Below are 20,948 nucleotides of genomic sequence, written 5' to 3' on the forward strand. Positions count from 1 at the left end.
TTACACTATTGTTGGGACAGTATAAGGTGATGTGTTGGCTGGGTGTGGAGCTTGAACCTGTTATCTAGCACTCAGAAAGCTGAGTTACAGGATCTTGTGATTTAGGGGCCAGCCTAGCTACAGAGTAAAATGTGTTCCCAAATATCCAAGGAATTCTACTGAAGGGAAAAAAGCCAATTCCAAGCGATTATATTCATGTTAACAGTTCTAAAATGGAAAAAAAATGTATCTATATAACCGACTAGTGGTTGCCTAGACCTGAGGATGAGGGAGTGTAGTGGAAAGGTACTGTGTCTAAAAGGACCACTGAATGATCCTTGGCTCATGACAATTTTCTTATCTTTATGTATGCTGTATTGCTACATAGTTACGGCATTGTACTGCAGAAGGTCCCCATGCTACAGTGGTTTGACAAACCATTTTTCACCTTTGTGATGTGAAGGTGATACACATTCAGACCTTTTCTTGAATGAATAATATATGGTAAGATGCTCTCCCATGGTATGGGCAACAAGTAAACCCAGCCTTTCTGCCAGCTATAAAATCACAGGTGTGAACATACTCTGTAGGCTCTATGTTGTTGAGCTACCATGTTTTATTTTATATGGTAGTATGTTAAATGCATTTTGAGGTTACATCATTCAGATGAGACTGTCACCCATCTTAAATTAAGAATCATCTGTATGTTACATTGTGGCTTAACAAAATGTTTGCACTGGGGAAAGTTGCCCAAAACTGCCTGTCGTTATTTTCTAAAGTTTCCGGACAATTTTGTAGACAGATACCAGGTACCAAAGTTAAATCAGGAACAAATAAACCATATAAACAATTCCATAATTCCTAAAGAAATGGAAGCAGTTATTAAAAGTCTCCCAACCAAAAAGAGCCCAGGTCCAGATGGGTTCAGTGCAGAATTCTATCAGACCTTCATAGAAGACCTCATACCAGTACTGTCCAAACTATTCCACAAAATAGAAACAGACGAAGCACTACTAAATTCCTTCTATCAAGCCACAATTACTCTTATACCCAAACCACACAAAGACCAACAAAGAAAGAGAACTTCAGACCAATTTCCCTTATGATTATTGACGCAAAAATACTCAATAAAATTCTTGCAAACCGGATCCAAGAACACATCAAAACAATCATCCATCATGATCAAGTAGACTTCATCCCACGCATGCAGGGATGGTTTAATATATAAAAATCCATCAATGTTAGCAATGAATATCCTAGTAAGAGCACCAGTGGAAGGGGAAGCCCTGGGTCCTGCTAAGACTGAACCCCCAGTGAACTAGACAGTTGGGGGGAGGGTGGCAATAGGGGGAGGGTGGGGATAGGAACACCCATAAGGAAGGGGGGGGGAGGGGGATGTTTGCCGGAAAACCGGGAAAGGAATAACACTTTCAAATGTATATAAGAAATATTCAAGTTAATAAAAAAAAAAATGTTATACAATACAAAGATGTCAAAAAAAAAAATCCATCAATGTAACCCACCATATAAACAAACTCAAAGATAAGAACCACATGATCATTTCATTAGATGCTGAGAAAGCATTTGACAAAATTCAACACCCCTTCATGATAAAAGTCCTGGAAAGATCAGGAATTCAAGGCCCATATCTAAACATAATAAAAGCAATATACAGCAAGCCGGTACCTAACATCAAACTAAATGGAGAAAAACTTGAAGCAATCCCACTAAACTCAGGGACTAGACAAGGCTGCCCACTCTCTCCATGCTTATTCAATGTAGTACTTGAAGTCCTAGCCAGAGCAATAAGACACGGAAAGGAGGTCAAAGGCAATTGGAAGGGAAGAAATCGAAATATCACTATTTGCAGATGATATGATAGTGTACTTAAGCGCCCTTACAGTTCCACCATAGAACTACTTAACCTGATAAACAACTTCAGCAAAGTGACTGTGTATAAAATTAACTCAATCAAGTCAGTAGCCTTCCTCTACTCAAAGGATAAACAGGCTGAGAAAGAAATTAAGGAAATGACACCCTTCACAATAGTCCCAAATAACATAAAATATCTTGTGTGACTTTAACCAAGCAAGTGAAAGATCTGTATGACAAGAACGTCAAATCTCTGAAGAAAGAAATTGAAGAAGATGGAAAGATCTTCCATGCTCATGGATTGGCAGGATTAATATAGTAAAGGTGGCCATTTTACCCAAAGCAATCTACAGATTCAATGCAATCCCCACCAAAATTCCTACTCAATTCTTTATAGAGATAGAAAGAGCAATTTGCAAACATTTGGAATAACAAAAAACCCAGGATAGCGAAAACTATCCTCAACAATAAAAGGACTTCAGGGGGAATCACTATCCCTGAACTCAAGCAGTATTACAGAGCAATAGTCATAAAAACTGTATGGTATTGATACAGAGACAGGCAGATAGATGAGTGGAACAGAATTGAAGACCCAGAAATGAACCCACATACCGATGGCCACTTGATCTTTGACAAAGGAGCTAAAACCATCCAATGGAAGAAAGATAGCATTTTCAGCAAATGGTGCTGGTTCAACTTGAGGTCAGCATGTAGAAGAATGCAGATCGATCCATGCTTATCACCCTGTACAAAGCTTAAGTTCAAGTGGATCTAGGACCTCCACATCAAACCAGATACAGTCAAACTAATAGAAGAAAAAGTGGGGAAGAGTCTCGAACACATGGGCACTGGGGAAAATTTCCTGAACAAAACATCAATGGCTTATGCTCTAAGATCACAAATCGACAAATGGGGCCTCATAAAACTGCAAAGCTTCTGTAAAGCAAAAGACACTGTGGTTAGGACAAAACGGCAACCAACAGATTGGGAAAAGATCTTTACGAATCCTACAACAGATAGAGGGCTTATATCCAAAATATATAAAGAACTCAAGAAGTTAGACCGCAGTGAGACAAATAACCCTATTAAAAAATGAGATACAGAGAGCTAAACTGAACATTCTCAGCTGAGGATTATCGAACAGTCAAAAAGCACCTAAAGAAATGTTCAACATCTTTAGTCATCAGGGAAATGCAAATCAAAACAACCCTGAGATTCCACCTCACACCAGTCAGAATGGCTAAGATCAAAAACTCAGGTGACAGCAGATGTTGGCGAGGATGTGGAGAAAGAGGAACACTCCTCCATTGTTGGTGGGATTGCAAACTGGTACAACCACTCTGAAAATCAATCTGGAGGTTCCTCAGAAAATTGGACATTCCATTACCTGAGGACCCAGCTTTACCTCTCCTGGGCATATACCCAAATGATGCTCCAACATACAACAAAGACACATGCTCCACTATGTTAATAGCCACCTTATTTATAATTGCCAGAAGCTGGAACGAACCCAGATGCCCTTTAACGGAGGAATGGATTCCAAAACTGTGGTACATCTACACAATGAATTACTGCTCTGCTATCAAAAACAATGACTTCATGAAATTCATAGGCAAATGGAATGAACTAGAAAATATCCTGAGTAAGGTTATTCAATCACAGAAAAACACACTTGGTATGCACTCATTGATAAGTGGATATTAACCACAAAGCGCAAATTACCCAAGATGCAATCCATAGACCACAGGAAGCTCAAGAAAAAGGATGACCAAAATATGAATTCTCCCATTCCTTCTTAAAAGCAGGGGGGATATCCATTGAGGGGGGGGGGATATGGAAGCAAAGTTTAGAGCAGCGACTCAAGGAATGGCCATTCAGAGCCTGCCCCACATGTGGCCCATATGTATACAGCCACCAAAAGTAGATAAGATTGATGAAGCTAGAAAATACATGCTGAAAGGGACCGGATATAGATTTCTCCTGAGAGACACATCCAGAGCATGTCCATTACAGAGGTCAACGCTAGCAGCAAACCAACGAGCTGAGAATAGGACCCCCTTGGGGGGAATTAGAGGAAGTATTGAAAGAGTTGAAAAACCATAAAACCCCATAAAAACCACAATGCCAACCAACCAGAGCTTCCAGGGACGAAACCACTACCGAAAGACTATACATGAACTGACCCAGGGCTCCAACTGCATATGTAGCAGAGAATAACCTTGTTGGGGTATCAGGGGAAGGGAAAGCCCTTGGTCCTGCCAAAGGTGGACTCCCAGTGCAGGGGAATATGGGGGAGCAATAAGTGGGATATGTATGGGGAATACCCATATGGGGGAGAGGGAGGGTCAGGAATGGGAGCTTATGAACAGGAAACCGGGAAGGGGAATAACCTTTGAAATGTAAGTAGAAATATCTCTAATAAAAAAACTTTTAAAAAGTTTCATGTGACTCTACAGTTATCTTAAAAACAAACAAGCAGGATTAATACTTCTTAAACTCATACATTAGGACTGAAGCAGCATTTAAAAGGAAATGTACTCCCCTATTTGCATGCATTTAATGTAGAAAATGAAGAGCAAGAACAAATTAAATTTGACAAAAGAACGGAAGTAGAACTTAAGTAATGAACTGCCAGTGTAAAATTAGGGAAAATTACAAAAGTAAAAAGATTGGCTGTTAAAAAAATAAAGTACACAAGTTACTTTCCAGGAAGATAAAGGGAAAATGACTAGTAATGTTTGAGGAAACTACTGAACTTTTTTTTTAGTATGCTCTCCTATCTAAGATTTAATGTAGTCTCTATTTTACCTGAACATGTATTGCATTACGTGGTGTTTTCTAGGTAAATAATCAAATTATTTGTATATGATAATTATGTCACATATTACACTTCAGCCTTTAAACATTCCTTATATCATGTTGACCAGAACAGTGAAAGTAAGCAGCCTTGTATTGTTACTGAACTTAATGTAAGCTTCCCTTGTTTCACCATAAATAATAATTAGTGTTAATCCCTTGTAAATAGTTTCATCAAATAGAAAATTCTTTGTAGTTCTTATTGGCCAATTTTTTATCATGCATAGTTAAGTTTACCAAATGCATTTCAACATCAGCTTTTTTCTTTATTTCCTTTTGAATTACATTTGATAAATTTTATAAAGTTATAAAAATCATATTGATAATTAACTTAAGCCAGTTTAAGTTTTAACTAGAATAATGTGAGAAAATATTTTTAATATTTTATATTATTAATTAAATATTATTAATATTTAAAATATTTTTATGTTTTTTTAATATTTTTGTTATAGAACAGCATGTCCAAAGGAGGCAGAGGTGACACACTAGTAAACTCTGTAAATGACCAAAGGTAAAGTATTATTAAATAGATATTATTTTTCAATTATTTGATTATTGAAAGAGTTCCTTAATTTATGACTGCTTAATGTATGGTCTGCTGCAATTGAACATAAATGACTTGCTATCCAGTTGATGAAAACATTGATGGAATTTATAATAGTGGATTCTAATGGAATATGATCTTGCCTGTTCCCCAAGGTACTTAGTAATATCTGAGAGCATCTTTGATTTGTAACAAGTAAATCCTATAAAAAGTGAGGCTTTATTAAGTGGAAGCCAGAGAAACTGTTTGTTATCCTTTGGAGTTCAAGGCTCCTCTCCTGTTCCTGCCACCTGATCAAGAAGTCCCCAGCTCCGAAAAAAAAGAACCAAAAAAAAAAAAAAAAGAAGAAGTTTTCAGTCCAAAATATTACTTGTGTTAGGGTTTAAGAAAAAGGGCAAGTACTGATTCATATTAGACACAAATTTTCATATGAGATTTACTTTACTTGTTACATGCTTAAAGTAAGTGGAACTGAATATTCAGTCTTTTAATTCTGTACTTTCCTTTAGTGCTTTACCTCCTCTCATTGCTGAGTATGAGAAACATCTCGAAGAGCTAAACAGGCAGCTGACCTATTACCAGGTGAGAAGTCATAATCACTTAGCTTTTGTAAGGTTTGACTATGAGAAGAAAATATGAAAGTCTCATTTATCTGTAAATGTATATCTATAAACACTAGCTTCAGTTTTCTTTTTAATCCAGTATTTCCTTGTTCTTGCTCTCTGGCAGAGGCATCTTTTAAAAGCTGGAAGCGGTGTCCTGATGGCATTGTTATTTGTTCGTAGCTCAGTGCTCAGAGCCAATCTCAGAATCTACCCACATATGTCATTACTTGCATAATGGTTGTCCCCCATCTTCAGATGCTATTTCTGTCATATGCCTTTATATCTTTTAAATAAGATATTATTATTCGACTTCCAATATATGCTTGGGTTCTAGCAGATTTTGTTTTTACTAGTGGAAGTTTATTTTAAGAATAATGGCAATAGGGGGTTGGAGAGATGGCTCAGCGGTTAAGAGCACTGACTGCTCTTCCAGAGGTCCTGAGTTCAAATCCCAGCAACCACATGGTGGCTCACAACCATCTGTAATGGGATCCGATGCCCTCTTCTGGTGTGTCTGAAGACAGCAACTGTGTACTCAAATACATAAAATAAATATTTAAAAAAAAAAAGAATAATGGCAATAAACTTATGACATTTTCTGTGTAGACAGGTCTCAGTCTCAGGGCTTCTGAGATTCGGCTCATGGAAAACTAAAGCATACTATAGGGTTGTTACACGCTTAAAGTAACCACATCTTTGAATATAACTAATATTTATAATGTGTTTCTTTCAATTGAAATGTCTTTTACATTTCCTCCCAGATTTTCTGTTACCAGGTATTTCATTTTTAAAAGAGCTTTTAATTTTAAAATTGGCTTGCAGAGTAATGGGTTTCCATATGGGGTTTTCCTACATACCTTGTTTTTTATTGATCTCTCCTAGTTCCACCCCCTGCATACTTCCACTTTTCCTTAACTCCATTCCCAGCAGTACCCTTTGGTTCCAGGGTTTCCTTTTCCACTTTTATTATTGTTATCTTCCCCACTGCCTTCTCTGAAAGCTGCTGCTGCTGCTTCCTTTCTCCAGAATGTGTAGAGCTGAAAAGCTAAACACAAAGCTGCTGCTCAATTAGCGGACAGTTCACCAAAAGGAAAAAGAGAAAATGGTAGATAAATATCTAGAAATATTTCTTTTTTTTTTAAGATTTATTTATTATATATAAGTATATATCTTCAGACACACCAGAAGAGGGCATCAGATCCCATTACAGATGGTTGTGAGCCACCATGTGGTTGCTGGGAATTGAACTCAGGACCTCCGGAAGAGCAGTCAGTGCTCTTAACCACTGAGCCAACTCTCCAACCCCTAGAAATATTTCTTAATCGGAATTTCTGTCTTGGGCTAAGCCCACCAGCTGATAATGACTTTGTTAGAGATTGGCTATAATAATGATTGCATTAGGCCTAGATACCAACCCCTAGATTAATTCACTAACTGTAAAGAAAGCATCATGCAGATGTGAGGAAGCATAATGGCCCTGAATTAAAATAATCCCTCCAGGCTGGTTTCTCAAAGTGGTCTGTGTGAGTGGCAGGCTCTGAGCCCATTGTCCTCCCTTTTTTCTCCCCATCCCCAGGTGTTTTTTGTTTGTTTGTTTGTTTGTTTGTTTTTTGTTTTGGTTTGATTGTGTAGCCCTAGCTGTCCTGGAACTCTCTGTAGACCAGGCTGGCCTCTAACTCACAGAGCTTTATCTGCCTCTGCCTCTGCCTCCAGAGTACTGGAGTTAAAGGTGTGAGCCACCACCACCTGGCTGTCTTTTCTCTTAGTGCATGGCCAAGAAGAAATTCTGTGTTGTGCTTTAAAGTGTAGTACCTAGTAGGCTTTGATGGTTTTCTAACTCTTTTGACAAAATACCTGAGAAAAATGAGGGAAGGGAGGGATTTTGGCAAATGGTTTCCATCCAGGATACCTGGCTCTCTTTCTCTGGTTCTGAGCAAGACAGAAAATATCATGGTAGCTGGAGAGCACAATAAGGAAGGCTACTCACTTCATGGTGTCTAGGAAGCAGAGAGAAGAAAAGGAATGCTAGGACAAAATAAGCCTTTTGAAGTCTTACCCCTCATGACCTGTGTCTTTAAACTCGGTGGTCTCTAAATTGCTCATGAAGCTACAAATTAATTTGTATGAAGTTGGAGTCTCCTCTCAAGTTACCACCTCTCAATACAAGCTTTCAAAATGTACATCTGTGAAGGGCATTTTCCATACAACCACACTATAGGCCTTTGAATAGCTGATGAATCCTAGGGTTTGTGGGAACAAGAGAATTAGAGCTAACTAAACAATTTTTAAAGTATTAATTTTTTAACTAATAGAGTGGTATGTACCTTTACTAAGAGAACACAATGCTTACAACTCCTAAAAAATAGATATTTTCTTTACATAAAGAATTATGTAGACTTTCATTTACTTCTATATAAACTTCTAAAGTGAACGTGTAGGGCCAGGATTCTATATTATCATAACACAATATTTTGCAATTTAATTTTATTTTTTTACTTATTCACTTTACACTCACTGCCCCATCTCAGTTACCCCCTCCCACAATCCTTCCTCGATCCCTGCCTCTTCTCCTCTGAGTGAGTGGGGGCCCCCCTGAGCATGCCCCCACCCTGGCACTTTAAGTCTCTGTGAGGCTAGGCACTTTCTCTCCCACTGATCCCAGACAAGGCAGCCCAGCTCGAACATATATAGGCAACAGCTTTTGGAATAGTATCCATTTCAGTTATTCAGACCCACATCAGTTATATATGTGCAGGAAGGCTTAGGCCCAGGCTGTTTATGTTCCTTGGTTTGTGGTTCAGACTCTGAGAGCCCCGTGGGCCCATGTTAGTTGACTCTGTTGGAGTTCTTATCCCCTTCAGGCCCACAATCCTTCTTCCTACTTTTCAGTAAGAGTTCCCAAGCTCTATCCACTGTTTGGCTGTGGGTGTCTATACTGTCTGAGTCAGCTGTTGGGTGTAGCCCGGCAGAGGACAACGTGCTCCTGTCTGCAAGCATAACAGAGTACCATTAATAATGTCATGGACTGCTGCCTGCCTCAGTCTCTATCCATCCCCCTTGCCTGTATTTCTTGTAGACAGGAGAAATTTTGGGTTGCAACTTTTGTGAGTGGGTTGGTGTCTCTAATCGCTCCATTAGGGTTCCTGCCTGGCTTACAGGAGGTGGCCTCTTCAGGTTCCATATCCCCAACTTAGTAAGTCACAGATTAGGTCACCTCCCCCTTGATTCTTTCTTCAGTGCTTATCTTATCTCTGTCTCCTTCTGGAAATGCCTCCCACCTCCTCACCCCACCCCACCCCCCACCCCTCAATCAGTTTCAGATTTCCATCTAGCCATCTCTCTATCCTTCCCTGCTCCTGAATCCTCTATGCCCCCTTCCCTGTCCCCCTCCCACTCAGTTCCCTCCCTCCATCTGCCTCTTATGACTATTTTATTCCCCCTTCTATGTGAGATTCAAGCATCCTCTCTTGGGCCTTCCTTTTTGTTTAGTTTCTTTGGATCTGTGGAGTGTAGCACGATAGCTATATTTTATGACTAATATCCACTTACAAGTGAGCACATGCCGTGCATGTCCTTTAGGGATTGGGTTGCCTCACTCAGGATGATATTTTCAAGTTTCAACAATTTACCTGCAAATTTCATGATGTCTTTGTTTTTAATAGCTAAATGATATTCGTTTGTATAGATGTACCACATTTTCTTTGTCCATTCTTCAGTTGAAGGACATCTAGGTTGTTTCCAGTTTCTGGCTATTATTGCTGCCAGCAGCAATCCACTGAACTGAGAACGGGACCCCCGTTGAAGGAATCAGAGAAAGGTCTGGAAGAGCTTGAAGGGGCTTGAGACCTCATATGAACAACAATGCCAACCAACCAGAGCTTCCAGGGACTAAGCCACTACCCAAAGACTATACATGGACTGACCCTGAGCTCCAACCTCATAGGTAGCAATGAATAGCCTAGTAAGAGCACCAGTGGAAGGGGAAGACCTTGGTCCTGCCAAGACTGAACTCCCAGTGAACATGATTGTTGTGGGGAGGGCCGTAATGGGGGGAGGATGGGGAGGGGAACATCAATATAAAAGGGGAGGGGGAGGGGTTAGGGGGATGTTGGCCTGGAACCCGGGAAAGGGAATAACAATCGAAAAGTAAATAAGAAATACTCAAGTTAATAAAGATAAAAAAAATCCCCCCTCCCACAAAAAAAAAAAATATATAGTAGGAAATTTTGATGATATAAAAGCACTTTGTAGATCTTTTCTTCAAATATTAAGTATTTTCAAATATTTTATAGTAAAGCCTAAATGTGACTTATGTAGTACACATACATTCTATATAATCATTTACAATATTTGATACTTTTTAATATATTCAATATTCAATTATCTAGTAGTATATTAATTAATTTTAGCTTGACTGAAATTCTGGCTAGCAGGAACCTGGGAAAAATTTGGTTTTGATGCCATATTTGGTTTGGATTTCATATTAAAAGGTGGTTAGTGATTTCTTAGGCCAAGTTGCTTTGAATATCCCTGAGTAGGAGAGTGAGTAGGAGAGAGAGACTTGGAAGCTACCTGCTCACACTTCTCATGCCAGCTTGGCCCTTCTCTCTACCCTAGAGTACACAGTGAGGACTGATGCGGGTGTTTTGAGCCCAGTACACCTTTGTTGGAAAACTGCTTTTCCATGACTGCCTTTTGCCGCATGTAGACCTTTCACACTTATTAAAACTGACTCCTTATTTTGTCATTTTGCTTTTATTAACATTCCCTTTCTTTTTTCCTTTGAAAGGCTAATAATCTCTTTATTACCCTAGAAAGTCAGTGAAACTTTCCTCTCATTCTCTTTACAGTATGAATTACAATCTTCCTTGTATTCTAGAAGTGGGTTTTTAAATCATCTAGCCTGCTAAGAACTACTAGTAGATACTTATGTCAGTGGCCATGTCTGTTTACCTCAGCAGCCTTGTTTAGAACAGAGTTCACTTCAGAAGGGTGTTGAGGTAAAGAATGAATGATTGCTAAAGAAGACCTGGATTTCCTTTCCCACCATTCCCGTCTTTCATCTTGAAGTAGCAAATATATGTACAGATATGAACTTCTCCTGAATACATGGATTAGTTAAGATAGATTTTCAAGGAATAGCAATGAGTTAGGTTCTTGCTTTTGTTTGTTTGTTTGCTTACTTGCCTGCTTATTTGTTTAAGACAGGGTTTCTCTGTGTAATGGTGCTGCCTGTCTTGGAACTCACTCCGTAGACCAGGCTGGCCTCAAATTCACAGAGATCCACCTGCCTCTGCTTCGGGACTGCTGGGGTTGAATGTGTGCACCACCTCCCCCAGCTCAACTGATTCTTTTATCATACTGAAGTGTATCTTACTTTGTTTTCTTGGATATATATTTTTACAATTTTCTCAATTATTGCATAAAATGTTTTTATTTATAATCTATTCAAAATGAATGTTTTATCATATTTGATACATTATTAAACTATCCATATGTGATAAGACTTGTTAAAATAAATGAATAAATTTTATCTATAAATATTAAAAAAGTCTGACTGCATGAATATGAAATGAGTACTAAGTGAAGATTTAATTGTTTGGAGAATGTATTACTATACCACCTTTTATTATTCTTGTAGAAACACATGGGTGAGATGAAACTACAACTTGAAACCGTCATCACAGAAAATGAAAGGTAAATCAATTAGCCAGTGGGTCTTTTGATGTTCTTTGATGCATAGAGTGTGGCGCTTTAGAGTACAGACTCCTGGTCTTGAGTTTCTGTTGACTACAGGCTGTGATTGTAAACAACCTTCTGTTGTAACTTTTTTCTATAAATTGGAAATAATAAAAGAATCATTTTCTTTGTCTTGACCTATTGTTACATGTTTATATATACATGAATATAAACTTGCTGAGTTCACTTAGGGTTGCTTTCATATTTTTAGAGCTGACAACATGGTATTGGATAACCATTAATTTTGCCTCTCTCAGCAGTTCTTAATTGCCTTTAGATCTTTCTCTAAGGATGAAGCCTTCTGAGATTTCCCCTGTCCATATAGTCACCTGGTGGTGTTGTTGGGATTCTTCTTTAGGCTACCATGTTATTTAGCTACAATGTAGCTTCCCTGTAGTGTCTGGAAGACATTGTCTCTTAGGAGACATCCTGGTCCTCTGGCTCTTACAATCTATCTACTTCCTCTTCTTTTGTGTTCCCTTAGTCTCAGATATAGGAGTGGTATTATAGAATGTGGCTGGGCACCTCATGGTCATTTTTCTGCATTTTGACCACTTGTAGCTTTCTATACTAGTCTCTATCTGCTACAAAAATAAGCGTATTTGATGAGAGCCGAGAGCTACATTTAACTAGGTACCCATAATGTAATGGTAAATTTTTAGGATATAGTTAGAAATTATACTGGTTTCAGCAAGTGATAGTAAATGGGTTCTCCTTTAGGTTTCATGGCCTCACCAGTCCTAGATAATTGGCTAGGTTTATAATACTAGGTCTGAATTTCCTCCTACTGTTCAGGCTGGAAGTCCAATTGAACAGCTGTGGTTACTCACAAGATAGAAGTGCCACTGTTTCACCTATAGAGATGTGTTTTGCTAGCCTTTGCTGTGTTTTATAGGTACCACAGCTGGATTGGACTAGTCATTTTAACCACTTTGGTAGCTTATACCTTCTAGTATTGTAAGCATTGGTTCTCAGGGAGACTTCCAGGTTATTTCTAGCTCTGTTTCTTAGTGTCTTGTGTCCAAAGTGTATATTGTTTTCAGCAATAAAGATTTACTTCAAATTCTGGGAAGCAACTAAAAGTCAAGGCCTGTTTGTTGGGATGGGATGTCATTTGGACTCCCTTACCAAGGATTCAAATTGAGGATTATCGTGCTTGATCCTGAGGGTTTTGTTGGATAGACTATGACAAAGAAGCATTATTTCATGGGCGGGCTGTAAGAAATAAAGTCATAGCTTGAAATAGGGCACATAAGTGCCATTAACTATTATCAAGCAGCAAAATAGTGTACAAATATGTAGCAGGAAACATGCTGATTAAATACAAACTTGCCAACCCTGATACATTTACCCATGAGTTCCTTCTAGTTCTCATCCTCATCCCCACTACCAAAGGAAAAACTGTGTTGAATTCTGCTTAGTGTTATATAGTTAGGTTTGCATTTTTAAAACTATAAAAATTGAATCATCCAGTATTCTGGAACTTAACTCTTTTCACTATCATGCACAGTCTGAAAATTTCCAGAGGTAAAATTGCCAGGTTATAGGATTGTAATTTAATGTCAACCTAATTTAAAACTTGACTGTATTACCTAGTTTACATTCTTACCAATAAAAATTTTAATTCATGTTAATCTATATTTTTCCAGCAATAATTCTAATCAGTCTTCCTAAATACTATCATTGTCACTATTAAGCAATTTCTCATTGTGATCTTGATTTACATTTTATGAAGACTGTTATGTTTGGCCATTTTTCATCTGCTTCTCATGAAATGCCAAAGTTTTCATTTTTCTTACTAAAATATATCCATCTCTTTTACGTGCTTCCTGCTAAAATTTTAATCTCTTCTACACCATCTTTGAGGACTTCTTGGAAATATAGTTTCAGACTTTCAAGTACTACACAGATAGATAAATGTGAAATATAATATGAGTGCCAATTGGCCATTCAACAGTAGATAATAGGTATTAATTGCAAATGTCCCCTCCCAGGGTGAGATGTGCTTAATGAAAGAATTTTCTGTTTTCTTCTTAAAATTTCAAGGTAGTGTGGTTTCTCAATCTTTTCCTGTGGTTATTTTTTTTCTATCTACTAGTATGTCTTTTCTCAGCATGTTAGAATTTTAAAACTTAATCAAGATTATATAAATTTTATTCTGTCCTGAGTTCCCAAAATTTGACATTAAGAACATAAAACTGTAGAAATTTGAATTCTTGTTGACTTGTAACTAAACCAAAAATGGGGAGAAGTGGGGCATTTTTGAATCCTAAACTCATCCAGTTCATGGACTCTTAAATTTTCACTTTCTTTTGTTTGTATTCTTCTATATTATGTAGTAGTTTCTGTTTTATTGCTATATTCTTAATGTACTTTTGTATTTCATGAATATATGTTGTTCTGGTTTGTTTTCTGTTGCTGTGATAAACACCATCGTGTAGAGGAAAGAGTTTATTTGACTTAGACCTCACAGTTTATCATTAGGGGAAGCAGGGCAGGAACTCAAGTGGTCAGGAATTAAAGGGCTACTTACTGACTTGTTTCTCATGGCTTGCTCAGTCTATTTTCTTAAACAACTTAGGACCACCTACAAGGTGTGGTGTTGCCCACAATGGGCTGCCTCACAAGACTGCTTGCAGTCCAGTCTGTTTACAGACCAGTCTGATGGAGATAGTTTCTCAATTGAGGTTCTCTCTTCCCAGATGACCTTAGAGTGTATCAAGTTGACTTAACTAAATGATTTAAAAAAAAACAAACAAGCGAACAAAAAAAAAAAAAACTAGCCAGAACATGTGCATTCCTATGAATTATATTTTAGCTTTAACTATATTAGCATTTTCTCTCTTTAAAGAATATTTTATTCTCCTTTTTGATTTATGGATTTTTACTAAAATGTACAACTGATTAAAATTTAAAATTAGGTTTTAATTTTTCATTCATTGTGTTTTTTAAATCTATGTGGGTTTTTTTAGCTTTAGTGTTTTCTCAAAGTAATTATTGTTAAACAGACTTTTAATATCCTAGTAAAGAATACTACAGTAATTTTTCAAACATAAACTTAAGTTGGGCTTGGTTTCTAGTGTACTAGAAAGACAAGGCATTGTATGGTGTAAAGATAGTAACCATTTAGTTGCTTTATATACATGTTTTCAGCATTCTTCCTTTTATGTGCAGCTATCTTGAACCTAGTCTTTAAAATCTCTACATATTCCCAAGTGTAATGGTGCAGGTGTGAGGCTTGTTTGTTTTTATTTTTGGTTTTAGGATTTTGTTTGTTTTGCTTGTTATAAAAATTGTCTGATCCTGAGTATTTCATAAAGAAAATATGCTTATTTGAGTCTCACAGTTCTGGAGTTCCAGGAACATTGTACTGACCTCATTCAGCTTCTGGTCAGGGCCTCATGCTGATGTATTCTGGTGGAAAAAATGCAAAGTAGAAGGGAGAAGGAACTTGCGTGCTAGCATATGTCATAATAGTCGCTCTCTTGCCTGTTAATCACAAGACCTAATTCATTCTCAAGATATCCTACTTCCACACAGTGAATCACCTCCTAGAGATTTGACTCCCTTGGAATAATGTTACAAAAAGCATCACATTTCAACACATTTGACAGAAGCCAAATCTAAACCATAGCAGCAATTGGATTTTATGACAGAAAAATAGAAAAATGAACTCTTGGTTTATTAAAGGCACTTTTGAAAATGCTACAAGGTTTTAAAGCAAGCTCTGCTAGCTATGTCTTTAGAGAAAAGTTGTACTTTTAGCTATACATCATAGTTAATGATTGCAAAGTCAAAATAATTTATAAATTACAGGGAAAATATTTTAAGAAAAGTACACATGAGTACCTTGGGTTATACAGTTGTGTACAGTGCCATAGTATTGGATTTTGGAAACATTTTAATATATTTGTATAGGAATGCATAATATCTAGAACTGATTATAAATTAAATCACTTTATAAGGAAGATACTAAAGTTACCAAACTTCATGTCCCTGCCCCCCATCAAGACCAATTTGTGCTACCCAAAGATTCTTGGATGTTTGCAGTGGCGCTTGGTTGACTTACAAGGGAATACATACTTAGACACAATTGTTTTAGCCATGAGCTTAGGTTCCAGAGACTCAGAAAGACTGAAAGAAAGTAAGGTGCTAAAACGTTTGCTTCTCAAAGGACATTATGGAGCTACTAACAAAAATCTGGAACCGTGTATCTTCTGAGTTAATAATAGTGAAGCAGTAAAATAATCATTTATAGTTAATCTTCATTCCCAACTTGATAGGATTTAGAATCACCAGAAGACACATGTGCTAAGGGCTTGGAAAGGAGGGCTTCTCCTGAGAGGTTTACCTGAGGAGGGAAAACACTGATGTGAGCAGCACCAGCCCATGAGTTCCTGACTGAATAAAGAGGGAAAGGTAGAAAGCCAGATGAGTGATGGAATTCCCATTTCTCTGCCTTCTCTGATGTCCTCGGAGTTGAACACATATAGCCCACCTATTCTTACACTGACATGGAACCACCTGCTCCATGAGTTTCCCAGTTTTATATGTTCTGAACCAAAAAGAAACTGGTCCTCCCTTAATACCTTATCAGGTATTTAGTTACAATAACAAAAAAGTAATTACTCAAAAATATTTGAGTGCCTATTAAGTGTTGGGCATTTCCAATTACTCAGTCTCACCCAGCAAAATTCCTTCCTCCTCCCAAGTAGTTGCTCTTATTTTTATGCCTTGCATATTTCTTGAAAGTCTAAATCCCACATAAGAAAAAAACCTACAATATTTACCATAAGTAATCTCAGGCTCTACCCATTTTGTTTCTTAGAGTTGAATAAAGTTCACTGTCTATGTGTCATTTGCTGACATCCAGATTGCTTCCACAACTTCTATGTTATGAATATTGCTACAGTTCACGTGGATATGCATCTGCTATATACTAAGATCCCATCAAAGTATCTCCCTAGGAGTGGTAGGGCTGGATCATGTGATAGTTTCATTTTTTAGCTTCAGTAGGGGCTGCACTAAGGTGCATTCTTTAAAATGGAACCAAATAGAATTCTAAAACAGTAGAGATGAGAAACAATGAATGAGAGAATTAGGAATGTTCAACTAGATTGAAAATGCAGAATATAAAAAATAACTAAAATAAATTCAAAGAGATAAAGTGCAATTAACTCTTGAACAAAATGTATTTGAACTGTATGGCCCATTTGTAAAAAGTTGTTTTGTTTTGTTTTTTTTGTTGGTTTTTTTTTTTTTTTGAGGTTTCTAATAGTTTGAAGTAATTATCTGGTAATTACATAGCATAGGAATATTAGAAAAAAATAAGAAAAAAGTATGTCATAAATTCATATGTATAATAGATGACATTTTATCTTTGAATTGTTTTTATTATTTAGTATGATGAAACATCTGAATTTTACCTTTCTGAAATTTTTAAATCTCTGTAGGACAAACTGAACACTGCCTGAATTATCATCAGTTTGATATGTTTGAAAATATTCATATTTTTACTCATATAGTATTTAATGACTTCCTATTTTTATAAAAAATCTACTAAGATGATTTCATATGAGAAATATGTGACTCATGTTGAATTAATGAACCCCCAAAATGAGTTATTAAAATGAGTATAATGTTAACTGCTTATTGCAAAGGTTACACAGTAAATTAAAAGATGCTGTTGAAAAGCAATTGGAAGCCCTTCCCTTTGGCACAGGGATAGGAAATGACATCTGTGCAGATGATGAGACCGTGAGGAATCTTCAAGAACAATTGCAAATAGCCAATCAAGTAAGTGGCATATTTTTTACTTATTAAATTTAAAGTCTTCAGAAATGTGTTAATCTTTTTAAATTTTTATATTTGATACTACAATTACATCATTTCTTCTTTCTCTTCTTTCCTCACCCACGCCAAACCCTCCAATATACCCTTCCTTTCTCTTTCAAACTCATGACCTTTGTTTTCATCAGTTGGAGTTACCTGCATATATGTATATACATACATATTCCTAAATATAACTTCAGTCTATATAATGTTCAGTCTATATGTAGAATTTCAGGACTGACCTTTTGTTATTTAACAGATTAACAAAATTTATAACCCTTGATTTTGCTATGACTTAAAATGTATAGATAAATGCCCTTACTATTTGCTACAAATACAGTTTCAAATATATTCCAATTGAATCATATTGCACTTTGAACATTTTTGTCCCTTAAGAATAATTAATGTTAAGAGAAAATGCTAAAGAAAAGAGTGATCAGTGTTTTAATTCCTGTAAATTTACATATTTTTCTGTTTCTATTCTGATACCTTTTCAATTTTCAAAGATTATAAAAAGGATTTAACAAAGAAGGATTACATAATTATCCTACTAAAACTATATTTTCTGTGGCTATTTTTTCTCCTCTCGTAGTTTTTGGAATTTTTGTGATTCTGTGTCCTATATGTTTCATTTTTCGATGTTATAATTTTTGTAATTTGTGCATAAGAAAACTTTTATTTCATTTTCTAATTATGCATCCCTGTGTCTCAGACCTTATATGAGTCTGATTCTTCTACTTTGTAGCTCTGTGGAGAAAAATATTTTTGTGCCTCAATTTCTTTGTTTATAAATAGTCCTGGAAATTATGAATCACAGATTTGATTTTATAATTATCTGTAAAAACGTATAGCTTTATTCCCTAGAAATCTGGTTTGAGACTATTTATGAATACTATTTTAGGTAAATTAGAAAGGCTGTGCTTATGTTGATCAGGAACATCTTCTAACATTGAACTTTTTCACTATATAAATAAAAGGAGCTTAAAAAATACAGAGGAAAAATGATATGGAAAACGTTTCTCTGTTCTATTTGGAGGAATTTACAATTGTTCATACAGATATACGTGGAAATTATACTTTCAAGTGCTAGATATTGAGGGATCTTTTAGAAAGCCATGGCATACAATGCATTTATTACTCCTGAAATGTTAGAAAGTTCATAGAACAGTAGTGCCTGATTACTATGTAAGTACTAGTATGTTACTTTTTTTAATGTGAGGACATTTTTAAGATTGGGTGGAGATTGGAATTAAGGCCATGCACATATTAGCCAGGCACTCTAATTAAATACATAGCTATTTTTGTGTTAATTTGCTTTCAAAATCTGATTTAAAAAAACTGAATATGATGATCTGTTACAAGATTGAATGGTCTTAGTGTTATACTCTGGAAACTTACTGAAAATTAACACATAATAACTAAATTAATAGAATATTTAAAGTTGAATATTGAAAGAAAAAAGAGTTCTTTGTGTACTTTATTTGTTCAAAATACAATTGGCCATTCTTATCTCTAGGCTCTACACCAATAGATTAAGACAGCCATGGGTCAAAAAAATATTCTTAAAAATGCCATGTTTGGATGATATCTCTGGGAGGTCTTCTCTTTTCTGAATAGAAAGGGGGAGGAATAGACCTGGGCTGGGGTGGTGGTGGTGAGGAAGGACTGGGAGGAGAAAGGGGAGGAGAAACTGGAATCAGGATATAATATATGAGAGAAGAACAAATAAAAAAGAAAAAAAGATAAACACTTAGAAATATATATAAAAAGTATTGTGTCTATACTGACCATAAATAGACATTTTCTTACAACTAAACAATAGAGTATGTAAAGTATTTACAGAACACTGTATTAGATGTGAGTAAGCTGTAGATAATGTTTATGGGAGCAGGCATGAACATTATATGTAAATACTTTGTCCTACTATATAAAGGACTTGATCCTTTGCAGATTTTGGTATGCTGAAGGAAGGGGTTAATTCTTTCCTCCCCTTACCAAGAGATGATTGTTATAGACATAATAATCCGTTAATAATTCAAATACCTTCATTCCATAAATATTTATTAAGCACCTATTATGTAACAGACTGTCATATAATATTACTAATACAGAACTGGGCTCTTTCTTTCATTGACCTTTTAGGAAAGGACAACAAGTGATGAGGTACTGGGTGGGGCTGGTCAGAAGTCTCGTATTTGATCTCCATTTTCCTTTCAAACTGTGTAACCTTGGGAGCTCTCTACAACATCATCAGCTCATCTTCCTCATTTGTATCTATGGATTATAATTTACTTTATTAGAATTTTATGGTAATTAGGCTTGAGCCTACAACATATTTAGTATAGTGCTGAACATATATTTAAGTTAATAAGTTACCCTTATTTCTATTCCTGTCTTCATTAGTAATCATCAAGATATAAATAAGAATTAAACGTATATTTAAAAGTTATTTACAGACAACATATATTGCTTTTGGATAGAACAGCAAGAGTAAAATATGAATACATTTAGTTTTGAATATTTTGTTCTGTTACATTACTATGATTTATAAAACTTCTGAAAAGCATAACTTTGACACTAAGAGTCTTAAAATGTTTATATTCTTTGACTACTTAAATGATGACATCATGCAGACTCTTGTCAGGAGTTGTGTGGGAGCTGGGTATAGTGGCAGATGCCTTTAATCTCAGAATGCAGGAGAAAGAGGAAGGTGAATCTCTTTGAATTTGAATTAGATTCATGGTCTAGGTAGCAGAGTTCTAGGCTACCCAGGGCTGAAGGGATTGAATGAGTTTGAGAAGAGTTGGGAGGTGGGGGGATCAGTATGATCAAAACACAGTGTACAAAATTCTCAAAGAACTAATGATTTTTTTTTTTTAAAGAATGGTATGTTGGGGTGGAAAGATGGCTCAGTGGTTAAGAGAGCATAATGTTCCTCCAGATGAACAGAATTTAGTTCCCAACACCCAAGCCAAGGGAGGCAAAATTACCTGTAAATCCAGCTCCACCTCCAGGAGATCTGAGACCTCTGACCTTGGCAGGCACTTGTGCACATGCGCATACTCCTGCACACAAATACATATGTGCACATAATTAAAAGCAAAAAGAATAAATATTTACAAATATGAACTATATGTTAAAATGTGGAAATATTAATTGAACTTATATGTTTCTGAAAATGAAAAATAGGAAATAATTCTAAAATCTAAAAATGCAGAATAAATTAAACTGGAGGGTTGAAATGATAAACTCATATGATTCAAAAGTTATGTATTAACGTAGGAGTTATCAAAATCATATATATCATAATCACTTTGAGACATGTAGAAACAAAATTTCTACATCTCTCATTTCTCAATGCAAAGCTCAATAATTTGCATTTCTAATAGTTCTGAGAAGATTTCAATAATGCTGGTCCTTTCAGAACTACTACTTTAAGAATCTGGATTTTACAGAGTACGTGTCTGTCATGTACAAAGCCCTAGGCTAAACATGAAGAACAAGTGCTGAAGAGATGACAG

General features: G+C 36.2%; 1 protein-coding gene across 4 annotated transcripts in view; it reads left to right on the forward strand.

Moving 5' to 3' along the window:
* Nucleotides 1-20,948, forward strand: part of Sclt1 (sodium channel and clathrin linker 1) — a 133,171-nt gene that overhangs the window by 11,908 nt on the left and 100,315 nt on the right. For 2 of the 4 annotated variants that reach the window (XM_032898450.1, XM_032898451.1), the window contains exons 3-6: nt 5,160-5,218; nt 5,761-5,833; nt 11,498-11,553; nt 17,256-17,391. In XM_032898450.1, coding sequence (XP_032754341.1) covers nt 5,160-5,218; nt 5,761-5,833; nt 11,498-11,553; nt 17,256-17,391 — 324 coding nt within the window. Of the gene's footprint in view, nt 1-5,159; nt 5,219-5,760; nt 5,834-11,497; nt 11,554-17,255; nt 17,392-20,948 lie in introns of those variants that run through there. The other 2 variants (XM_032898453.1, XM_032898452.1) reach the window with 2 other exon arrangements.

The sequence above is a fragment of the Rattus rattus genome, chromosome 3 (assembly GCF_011064425.1).
Source record: "Rattus rattus isolate New Zealand chromosome 3, Rrattus_CSIRO_v1, whole genome shotgun sequence".
NCBI classification, from domain to species: domain Eukaryota; kingdom Metazoa; phylum Chordata; class Mammalia; order Rodentia; family Muridae; genus Rattus; species Rattus rattus.